We start from the raw sequence: 12,456 nt of genomic DNA on the forward strand, positions 1-12,456 counted from the left end.
TGTTTATGGAACCTCTTATCTTTATTACATTTATGACTGCATGGCGGTACAAAGCATGCTATCCGCACGCTTCTTGTCCTCATGCAAGGCCTGGGTTGTTGTGTCTCACAAAGCGTGGCCTTCTCCTCCTGCGCCTCCTCCTGTTCCATCACGTCTGCTGCTGCTGGGTTAGCGTTGCCGCGTGGTCCCTGTTTATTGAACCACTTATCTTTATTACATTTTTGACTGCATGGCGGTACAAAGCATGCTATCCGCACGCTTCTTGTCCTCATGCAACGCCTGGGTTGTTGTGTCTCAAAGCGTGGCCTTCTCCTCCTGCGCCACCCTCCTCCTGTTCCATCACGTGTGCTGCTGCTGGGTTAGCGTTACCGGTCCCTTTTCCTGGAACCTCTTATATGTATTACATTTATGACTGCATGCCGACAAAAAGCATGTTACCTGTGCAAAGAAAACAGACATTTCCCGCATTTAAAAGACAGTTTTCCCTTTGAAACTTTAAAATCGATTTTCTCAAAAACTATAAGTTCTTTTTGCTAAAAAATTTTTCCTCTTGTACCCACTCCCAAGGTGCACATACCCTGTAAATTTGGGGTATGTAGCATGTAAGGAGGCTTTACAAAACACAAAAGTTCGGGTCCCCATTGACTTCCATTATGTTCGGAGTTCGGGTCGAACACCCGAACATCGCGGCCATGTTCGGCCTGTTCGGCCCGAACCCGAACATCTAGATGTTCGCCCAACACTAGCCACACACAATACCATTTTTTAAATATCTGTTCAATTTAAAGGATACCTGAAGTGACATGTGACATGATGAGATAGACATGGGTATGTACAGTGCCTAGCACACAAATAACTATGCTGTGTTCCTTTTTTCTTTCTCTGCCTGAAAGAGTTAAATATCAGGTATGCAAGTGGCTGACTGAATCAGACAGGAAGTGACTACAGTGTGACGCTCACTGATAAGAAATTCCAACTATAAACGGGATCCTGTCGGACGCCTTCCCTATCAGTAATGGAACTAGGCAGGGCTGCCCTTTATCCCCCTTGCTGTATATCCTAACAATGGAACACCTCGCTGAAGCTATCAGGTCAAACCCTTCCATTCAGGGTATCTCCTCTAACTCCTTACACTATAAGACGACACTATACGCTGATGACTTACTGCTTTTCATTACCTCCCCCCTTATTTCCATCCCCAACATTCTTGTAGAAGCTGCACGATTTGGAGCTTTGAGCAATTTCAAAATTAACCTGTCCAAAACTGAAATGCTTAATATTTCATTACCCCCCTGCACGGTCGAAAGACTTCAACAGAACTTCTCCTTTAAATGGAACCATCATCACATACGCTATCTAGGAATAAATATCCCCTCTAACCTACAAGACCTGTACCAACTCAACTACCTTCCTCACTTCCAATTGATTTCTAAACAACTTCAAAAACCATCCTATAATAGACCATCCTGGTTGGGCAGAATTAACACTTTAAAAATGGACATACTCCCCAAATTCCTCTATGTCATACAGGCAATACCTCTCAACATTCCCAAACCCTTTTTCAGAGCCATTAGAAGCCTTTTCACCAGATACATCTGGGGAGCAAATAAACTTCCACGCCTCCAATATTCACTACTATGTAAATCCAAATCTGATGGTGGACTTGGTCTCCCCGACATTGAGTTGTATCATAAAGCAGCTTCTCTCACACACATAATTGACTGGTTCCACAACAGGGAATCCAAACAATGGGTATCTCTGGAATCTAACCTCCTGGGCTTGGATACTAGCGCCTTGCCTTGGACAGACCCTGCTTATCGTAAATCCATTCCTTATATACCAATCTGGGTGAAGTCCACTCTGCTCAACTGGGATTCATTGCTCTCCAGCTCATTTATTTTCTCCATTCCTGGTCCTTTGTCTCCACTTTTTGACAATTTGGGGTTTCCTCCAGCCACATGTGTGAACACTTTCTTGGGCTTTTCACGTGGAGATTGGCCCCAATTCAGACACATCCTCCACAATGGCCAGCTACCAGATATACATTGCCTACCAACATTCTCTAACCCTTCCAGGCCCTGACTGTCCTGGTTTCACTATTTACAATTGAGAAATTATATTCAAAAGTTTCCTGTACTTACCCAATTCTCCAGGAAACTCACATACCTAGAAGAACTCTGCACCTGTTCACAGAGACCTGAACATGTACTTTCCCTTTTATACCAGATGTTGCTGGATTTTTTGCCTTCATCTTTCGAGCACATCTGTTCTAAATGGGAAGGCGACTTGGGTCGCTCTCTCTCCTCCCAGGAATGGGATAAAGTTTTGACTTTAACACACAAATCCTCTGTCTCTAATAGCGCCCAGGAGAGAAATTACAAATTACTGACACGTTGGTTCCGCACACCTACTCAGACATGTACATGGTCTTCTGGTGCATCTGATATGTGTTGGCGTTGTGGCCTGGAAGTGGGTTCTTATAGTCATATGTGGTGGAGTTGCTCAATTGTAAAGGGCTTATGGGAGGATGTTTTCCTTTGGTATGGAGATATGTACTGCTGTGAGATTATCGCCTCTCCGGAAATGGCTCTACTCTCTCTTTTACCTGGCTCCATTAAATCGGCCAGGAAGGACCTCCTTCGCCATCTACTTACGGCAGTGCGTTATCTCATTGCCAAAAATTGGAAAGCTACCATACCCCCTGGTCGGTTGGAATTAATAGAGACAATAAATGATATTATGAGAATGGAGGAATTGGTACTCTCCGCCCAGAACAAGAGGGAACAATTCACCATTCAGTGGTCAGTGTGGATAGACTATAGAGAAGACAAACTTACCCCCCCCCCCCCCCATTACCCATCCATGATCTTCTCTATGCTGCTCCCTATATATATATATATATATATATATGTAACCCTTGGGATTCTCTGCCTTCCTATATCTTCCCAATCATGTGATACATTTGGGTATACGCCTCTTTGTTGGTGCTCCCTCCTTTCTCCCTTACTCCCTTTCTCTACTATTTTCCTTCTTTCTGTCTCTTTTCCCTATCCCTCCCCTAAACTCTGTTAGAAAATTGATAAAAAGGTTCTGGAACCCTGTGCAGTGATACTCTCATTTGGCTCTCTTCTACTGTACTGTAGTCCACTATCTTTCGATTATTTTTCCACAAGGGCTTGTGATATTATAGTATTTCCTTGTCTCTGTGTAATGTTATCAGGTTACATATTCTGCTGTTCTACTCTATTTGAGTGGTCTGCGTACCCTCAATTGTTTTGGGTTAATCACTGTTTTTGGATTCTTTGAACCAATAAAACTTGATTTACAAAAAAAAAAAAAAAAAAAAGAAAGAAATTCCAACTATAAAACACTTTCCTAGCAGAAAATGGCTTCTGAGAGCAAAAAAAGATATAAAAAGGGGAATTTCTTATCAGTGAGGGTCACACTGTAGTCACTTCCTGTCTGAGTCAGGACTGAGTCAGCCACTTACATACCTGATATTTAACTCTTTCAGGCAGATAATGAAAAAAGTAACAAAGCATAGTTATTTGTGAGCAAGGCACTTTACATACACATGTCTATCTCATCATGTCACATGTCAGTTCGGGTATCCTTTAATGGGTAATTTACCATATGATTTTTTTTTTTGCATAATTTTTACAATTACGATTTTGGGGGTAGTCTTGATTTGCATAACTTTCACATCCATTACGCAAGTTAAAAGAAATTACATTCATGGTATTGACTAAAATATTTTTGCTTTGCCATAGTGTGTTCACAGTGAGAGTGCTACAACAGTTGCGATGAGCAAATACTGCCATTTTCATTTCACCATAAGTTTCACACAGATGTAAATATATTGCCATGGCAAAACGCATTTTCGCCAAATGCATTGTTGTCTACGGTATAGATGAAACATATTTTCAAAAAAGTTCTTATTTTTGAAATGGAATTTGGGGAAATTATAAATCATGGCAAAATTACTCCTTGAATTGTCCGAAGTAAATTTTGCAGTAGTTTGAAATGTTGCTTGATGACTTTGAAATAGAAACTCATTGTTATTGTAAAAATTCACTCAGAACAGCTGTGTTTCAGTGTAGATATTTTGACTATTTAAGTACCCCTGACCCCGACCTTGGCCCCGATATTTTTAATATCGTTTTTGTTACTGGTGCTGTGCGACTACTACACAGCACCACCCTCCAGTGCCCCCTATAGCCCCAATTCTGCTCAGTCGTAATCTTTGACTGAGCCGAACGTCGAATATGGGCAGGGAGGAAGTGGCAGTTCATTCTCCCCTCTGTCTGTCCATAATTCAGCCCCCTCCACTTGCCTCTATAGTTCCTCTTATGATCCACTACACACAGTGCACAGGGGAGCTGCCCTGTGTGTGGACTTGTGATAATTGAGATCGTATATCGGATATCCTTCCTACCTCAATCACCACAAGACCGTACGCAGCGTAGCTCCCCTGCCCGCTGTATGCAGTGAATCATATGGGGAACTATAGCAGCGAGTGGAGGGGGTGTAGTTAAGGATGGGAAGAGGGGAGTAAGAACGTACTCCCTGCCCATATTTGATGGCAGAAGGGGGCCACTGGAGAAGTGGGATGGTGCTGTGTGCTAGTCAGGGGTACTTTAAAGTTTCCACTAAACAAAGTTATTATTAGCAGAACCTATGTGGACTTACATGGGGGGAAGTTTGGAGGCATCTTGGATAGATTCCCAGGGCTCAGGGGGTTCTGGGCCTTTAAACCGTAAGGATCCAGTTGGAGGCTTCGCAAACGGGATTCCATAAAATGCATCTGCGGTTCTAGGGGTCTCCTTCACCGTTAGCATCAGTCCTCGGAGCTGCCCATATTTTGTGTCCACCATTGGTCTTTCATGCCCCAAGCCTTAAAATAAATTTTATATAAATAAATACATTAAAGCTATAGATGAAAACTAACAAATAATTTTCTAGAACAAACTGTGTTCTGCCTCAACTAAAATTCGAACTGGACAGAGGCAATCTGCAGAGTGGAGAAGTTGCATTAGTTTGGCAATTGCATTATCTCCCACAATGCAATAGGGTTGACAGACAGCAAACTGTCATGGCCATAGCCCTGACAACACACTATGGGAGGGGTTCATGATAATATCAGTCCCTGATGATCTATTTAAGAAAAGGTAAAGACGCCTCATGGGAAAGGCGATATCTGTTACTGATTTGAATGAAGTTCAATCTTGGGTTAAAAGTACTCCTTAGAGACTAGTTACAGTATCTGCCAACTATTAGGTAAGCCTAAGCTAAAGACATGGCCATAAGACATTTGTTCTTAGGGCATAGACAGGCTTTGCAAGATGTTCACTGGAGCCCATGATACAATTACTGGAGGAGAAGTGGGCAGCCAGGTGTGTATCTGCTGACCAGGTCAGAGATGTAGGTCTGGCAGGACTTGTGTATAGATTTGTAGGTCAGACATAAAATCGTATAGCCAATTCTGAAGTGGATCGGGAGCCAGTGGAGGGATTTGCATATGGGAGTGGTGGAGACAGAACGGTGGGAGGCGTAGATTAGTCTGGCTGCTGCGTTCATGATGGATTGTAGAGGGGTGATGCAGTTCAGAGGGAGGCTGGACAGGAGGGTGTTGCAGTAGTCCAGGTGGGAGATTATGAAGGCATGGATGAGGCAATGTCTGGGGGTCAGGAAGAGGCAGATCTTGGCATAAATGTAAATTTCAAGCCCTAGTAATGGTTTGGATATGGGGTGAAAGAGAGGGGGCTGAGTCCAGGGTGGGCTTTGGCAGATGTTTGTACTGCTGAAAGTGACATAAATGTCTGTGGGGTTGAGACTGCACAAAGCAGAAAAATTAGGAGCAGTTTTATTCAGGTTTCATTTCAGGAACCTAGTAGACATGAAGGATGAGATGGTTGAGAGGCAGGAGGATACCTTCTCCATGGTGGTGGTGGAGAGGTCTGTAGTATGGAGGTAGATCTGGGTATCATCTGCATATAGGTGGAAGTTGAAGTCCAGGGATGAGATCAGTTTGCCGATGGAGGTGGAGTAAAGTGACAACAGCAAGGGACCACTGATGGCTGCACAATCTCATTATACAGTAGAAGCTGAATGAATGGGGCTCTTACAAATACACCATTGTATTATTCCTAAGAAGCAGCAATACCCTTAACACAGTATCTCAGGTCCAGCAGGAAGAGAAGCCTCTGCCTTTTCCTAAGAGAAAACATTCTCACAACTTTTTAGAAAGTTTTTTTTTCTCCACATTTGAAGAAAGCTGCCACAGGGCTGATTGTGCAACGTGGACTCTCATCAGCGGATCAGAAGAGCTCAGTGCAGTGAACACAAATAGGTCTACACTTATCGGGGTTGGCAGCTTACCTGCTCCAAGATGGATCAGGCCGAAAAGAAAACCTTGTAGTTTTAGCAGCATGTTGGAGTCCTGCACGCATCTGACTCCACAGGGCAACAAAGGTCGTTCCGCAAGCTCGACAATAACAAGCTGAGAGAATGAATGAGTCACACGGGCTCTGACTCAACAATGTTCTGTTGTGGCCTGTAGCAGCACCTCACTCTAGCAGATTGCAGAAGGTAGACGACAGCCCTGCCAGGTTTCACGACTTAAGAGATAAGATGTTCAAACACTTAAAAAAAAAAAAAAAACCAGGAGGCAAATGTATGTAGTGAATACTATAGATGGCAAATGTATATGTAGTCAAGAATACTTACAAAGATGGGTTGCTTTAATTCTTGCTTCAGTTTTTTCACTCTGTGGATGTGGTCGCTCTCTAGGACAAAAAAAGGATAACATAACTAAAGATGTGCAATTTGGGGAAAATATATATAATTATTGGAAAATGCCAATGTCGGACATAGTCTATATAGGATTGAAAAAGGTTAATTTCCTCTAGCATGTTCGCACCTTCCTTAATTCACATTTGACTGCCCTATTATCTCTGATCTGGTCACCACTGGGCCTGCCTCAGGTCATGGGCCCGGCCCTTGTGCTCACTGTGACGGATTCACTTGCGCTAAATGCGCCCAGTGTATGAAAATGTGCATGAAAGTGTGATGTAGAGTACCCTTTTAGGGCCCCAGCCTCACTTAAAAACAAGAAATATTCTTTCAGTCCAAGCCAGTCACTCTCTATAGTAAATGGTGTGGAGTTTATCAGGGCAGTTTCTAGGCTAAATTGCACCCAGGGCGAGGGTGTAAAAATTGCACCCTCTTTCCCCCACCCCTGTGGTCTCGCAAACCCTTATACTGGGATGGGAATACACAATGTGTTTTTTCGGTCGATTTATCGTTCGATCGATTTTCAATTCGTTTTTCCACTCGATTTCCTGCTCAATTCTCTTATCTTTTCTTATCAAGTTCCATTCACTTCTATCAGAAATTGAGCGGTAAAAGGATTGAAGGAAAGATCGGACAATCGAACCATCTATCAGCTGAAAAAACGCAGGGTGTATTCCCAGCATTATTCTTTAGTGACAGTCACACAGCCACAGGTCACAGGTAGATCTGCCTACTTACTAGTGACCAGCCGCTCATCCAGGAGGAAGCAGGGACCAGGTAAACACACAGGCGAATAGAGCCCGGAAAGCCGACTCCTCCATGGAAGCTGCACACTGCCTGCATTACTGCTACATGACGTCAGGGGTCATCATGTGGTGGTGACGTGATGATGACTTGACGCCTGCGCCCCCCTTTTTCTACTTTCCGGTCTGCGCCCAGTGCGGCCGCCCTGCCCGCACTGCTCAAGAAACTTTATTTTTTTAACTATAACAATCCGTTAAATTGCTGCATTTAGTTTATGCTCTATTTGATTATAAAATAAACAATTAAAAATTCTTTGTCTAAGTGTTTGTTCTGAAAGCTCTGCCAAGTGTTCCACGTTTCCTAAGGGAACGATACCATAACCATTTTTATTAATATTGTTATATTTTGCTATCTCTAGAAAGAATGTTGAATTAACCATTTTTCCTGTAGGATTTAGCTAAAGTTAGATTTGCGTATTTACACGCTTATTGCAAATTGGTGGCAGCGTCCCGATCTCTATTTGAGATGCAATCAAAATTGTACTGTGTGTGGACTTACCAACTAATCCAAAAGGCTACTTTGCCTGCAGCGCTGAATGCCTTCAGGATTCCCTCAGGGTCTGAGGCTGAATGGTAAACTGCGGCAAAAGCAACAGGAATTGGAGGGTGACGTCACAATCACTGACTCCATTCACCCATTTTTGTTTGGTAAACACAGGGCCGGCCCTACCACGAAGCTGACTGAATCACGTGATTCAGGGCTGCAGTCTGTATGAGGGGTGGCATCAGCTCTACACTAAACCAATCTTTTCCAGTCTCTCCCTCTACTCTGCTGCTCCTGCCTGAACCATGGAGCACAGAGCTTGCCTACCAGTGGTGCTCATCCAGATTCCGTATAACCGGGTAACCCGGATATCCGAACTTTTTTCCGTTATCCGATTCGGATTCCGGATTTTTTAAAATATCCGGATAGCTATCTGTGAATATTTGGGCGCATAACGAGGATATCCGTGGATATTGCGGATATCCAGATCTGAAATACTGTAATACTGTAACTAAGGAGATGACATCCTGGAGCCAATCAGAGGGCTCCCAGCAGAAGCCCTAGCAACCAATCAGGGAGGGGAACCCTGGCCAGCCCCACCTGACCTTATTGAGCCAATCAGAGGGCTTCCAGCTTAAACCCTGGCACCCAATCACAGAAAGGAACACTGGCCAGCCCCCCTGTATAATAAGGAGGGCTGCCATAATGAGACATAATGTCTTAGCTTGCTGAATGCTCACTGAGAGACATGCTCCAGTGCTGGTGGCCTAGCAAGGGCTGTACACAGTTATAAACGTAAAGCTGTTCAGTGATTAACCCCTTCACTACTATCACTACACTATTGTTAAATCGTTAATTAGCGTGATTGCTGTCATTGTATGACAGTCAGAGTGTGTGCTCCAGTGCTGCTGGCCTAGCAAGGGCTGTACACAGTGATAAACCGAAAGCTGTTCAGTGATTAACCCCTTCACTATCACTACACTATTGTTAAATCATTAATTAGCTTGATGTCATTTGTGTGACAGTCAGAGTGTGTGCAGGCAGCTGCTATGTGTCTGTGTGTGTTTGTGTGCTGTGCACAGACAAGGCCAGCTGCTGCCTGCTGGCCAGCTATTAGCCTTAGGTATAGTTTAGGTTAGGGATTAGGGGATAGGATTACTGTGTTATTGTGTAGTTAGTGCTATAGTACTGCAGTCAGTGCTAGTAGTTGTTAGAGTAGTGTTAGCTTTCTACAGAACTGCTGTGCTGTGAGCAGTGCCAGTGTGACAGTTAGTGTGCACTAGTGTCTTCTCCTCTGCTGTCTGACTGTCACTTGGCACGTGTCACGTGTCACTTGCCGAGTGACAGTCAGACTGGTGTCTTGGCTGAAAACTGTCATGTCCCAGTTGCGGTTGGACTTTGGACACAATGTGGGCTGCACGACCGTCTGGAACCTAGGCCTGTTAATTGAAAGCCATTTTTTTTGGTGGGGGGGGGGGGGGGGGGGATTTTAAGTCCCCACATCATCAATTAGTGTTCCCCTTTACAAAATAATGATGCTACATGCCTCATATACCCTAAAAAAACGTTTTTAAAGCAATTTAAAGGCCACTTCCGGTTTTTCTATCCGTATATCCGAATTTGCCCAGATGAGATATCCCGGATACTAGGGTCAGATATCCGAGTCGGATCTGAAAATTTTGAAATCGAATATCCGACCCGGATCGGATATCTGGGTATCCAGATCTGAATCAGATCCGGAATTTGAAAAGGGGTATCCGAGCCACCCCTGTTGCACCCCTGCAAGTGTGTTTTCGTGTTTATTGCAATTTTTTCTGTAAAATATTCATATTTTTTGTATTATCACAAAAAAGTAGCGGTAAGATATTATTGCTTTTTATGGCAAAAATATATATTTTTTCACATTTGCACAGAAAAATAACATACAAGCACTTTTTGTGGAAATTTTCTCGACTCAAAAATAGGATTTTCGATGTAAAAATGACTGGTGCAAAATTTGCACGCAGCACTGGAAAGCAGTACAGTAGGTGCACACTATGGACACCCTGGTGAGTGATACAGGGGGTAGTGCGCAGGGGGGCATGGCGCACCGGGTGACAGACTGCTAGGGGGGTGTCGCCACGACCCCCCACAGCAGCAGAGCAGGAGGGGGGAAGCAGCGCTAGGAGGGGCAGTGGCAGCAGCGGTGGGGAGGGGGGAAATATCCCCCCATCCCTCACCTGGGACCCCTCCTTCTGCCTCTCTCCCCCTCCATAGAGTAGCGGTGGCAAGTGCAGGCTCGGCGGCGGGGAGACATGCACAGAATTACTCACCACTTCCGCGTTCCAAGCGCCGGCAGCGTCATGTCGTCACAGATCTCCGCCTTCAAAGCCGCCCACTGTGCTTCCTGATTAGCGGAAGCACAGTGGGCAGCATTGAAGGCGGAGATCTGTGACGACATGACGCTGTCGGCGCTTGGAACGTGGCGTGGTGAGTAATTCTGCGCATGTCTCCCTGCCGCCGTGCCCGCAGTTGCCACCGCTACTCTATGGAGGGGTAGAGAGGCAGAAGGAGGGGTCCCAGGTGAGGGAGGGGGGGATATTTCCCCCTCCCCACCGCTGCCGCCACTGCCCCTCCTTCTAGCGCTGCTTCTCCTCTTCTGGGGCATCTATACTGGGAGCAACTATACCAGCAAAACTGGGGGCAACTATACCAGCTATACTGGGGGCAGCTATACTGGGGGCAACTAAACTAGCTATACTGGGGGCAACTATACTGGGGGCAACTAAACTAGCTATACTGGGGGCAGCTTTACTGGGGGCAACTATACTGGGGCAGCTATACTAGCTATACTGGGGGCAACTAAACTAGCTATACTGGGGGCAACTAACTAGCTATACTGGGGGGCAGCTATACCAGGCCAGCTATACTGGGGGCAACTATACTAGCTATACTGGGGGGCAGCTATACTAGCTATACTGGGGGCAACTAAACTAGCTATACTGGGGGCAACTAAACTAGCTATATTGGGGGGCAGCTATACTGAGGGCAACTATACCAGCTATACTGGGGGCAACTATACCAGGTATTCTGGGGGCAACTATACCAGCTATACTGGGGGCAGCTTTACTGGGGGCAACTATACTGGGGCAGCTATACTAGCTATACTGGGGGCAACTAAACTAGCTATACTGGGGGCAACTAACTAGCTATACTGGGGGGCAGCTATACCAGGCCAGCTATACTGGGGGCAACTATACTAGCTATACTGGGGGGCAGCTATACTAGCTATACTGGGGGCAACTAAACTAGCTATACTGGGGGCAACTAAACTAGCTATATTGGGGGGCAGCTATACTGAGGGCAACTATACCAGCTATACTGGGGGCAACTATACCAGCTATACTGGGGGCAACTAAACTAGCTATACTGGGGGGCAGCTATACCAGCTATACTGGGGGCAACTATACCAGCTATACTGGGGGCAACTATACCAGCTATACTGGGGGCAACTATACCAGCTATACTGGGGGCAGCTATACTAGCTATACTGGGGGCAGCTATACTAGCTATACTGGGGGTAACTATACTAGCTATACTGGGGGCAACTATACTAACTTCATTGGGGCAACTAGTTTCACTGGGGGCAACTATACTAGCTTCACTGGGGGCAGCTATACTGGGGAAACTACTAGCTATACTGGGGGCAACTATACTAGCTATACTGGGGCAACTATACTAGCTAATACTTTAAATTACAGTTAGCTCCGCCCTCATCCGGTCATGACCACGCCCATTTTTGCAGCGAAGCACGCCGCAGGTTGTGGCCACGCCCATTTTTTTAGGGGAGGGGATTGTGTCTTTTAATACCCAGCTCCGGGTGCCAAATGCCCTAGGTACGCCACTGGGGCAATGTAAAGCTTAGGCACATTATAGTTAAAGGAATACTGTAGCGGGGTCGGGGGAAAATGAGTTAAACTTACCCGGGGCCATAAACTTACCCGCAGACATCCTGTGCATGCGCAGCCACTCCCCGATGCTCCGACCCCGCCTCCAGTTCACTTCTGGAATTTCAGACGTTAAAGTCTGAAAACCACTGCGCTTGCGTTGCCGTGTCCTCGCTCCCGCTGATGTCACCAGGAGCGTACTGCGCAGGCACAGACCATACTGGGCCTGCGCAGTACACTCCTGGGGACATCAGCTGGCGCAGTGATTTTCAGACTTTAAAGTCTGAAATTCCAGGTGGGGCCGGAGCATCGGTGAGTGGCTGTGTGGGCACAGGATGTCTGCGGGGGTCCATTAGAAGGTGGTATTCCTTTGAGGGCTCGTTTCCACTGTTGCGGTGCGGAATCGCCTGGATTCCACCGCAGAAGAAATCGCATGCGGCTGCGTTTCCAC

At 45.6% G+C, this 12,456-nt stretch overlaps 1 protein-coding gene across 4 annotated transcripts in view; it reads right to left on the reverse strand.

The window, feature by feature from the left end:
- Nucleotides 1-12,456, reverse strand: part of LOC137537693 (fatty acyl-CoA hydrolase precursor, medium chain-like) — a 138,766-nt gene that overhangs the window by 98,517 nt on the left and 27,793 nt on the right. For 2 of the 4 annotated variants that reach the window (XM_068259624.1, XM_068259627.1), the window contains exons 2-3: nucleotides 6,727-6,785; nucleotides 4,690-4,894 (exon numbers count right to left, since the gene is read on the reverse strand). In XM_068259624.1, the coding sequence (XP_068115725.1) occupies nucleotides 4,690-4,894; nucleotides 6,727-6,785 (264 nt within the window). Of the gene's footprint in view, nucleotides 1-4,689; nucleotides 4,895-6,378; nucleotides 6,642-6,726; nucleotides 6,786-12,456 lie in introns of all 4 variants that reach the window. The other 2 variants (XM_068259626.1, XM_068259625.1) reach the window with 2 other exon arrangements.

The sequence above is a fragment of the Hyperolius riggenbachi genome, chromosome 11, assembly GCF_040937935.1.
Source record: "Hyperolius riggenbachi isolate aHypRig1 chromosome 11, aHypRig1.pri, whole genome shotgun sequence".
Classification (NCBI taxonomy): domain Eukaryota; kingdom Metazoa; phylum Chordata; class Amphibia; order Anura; family Hyperoliidae; genus Hyperolius; species Hyperolius riggenbachi.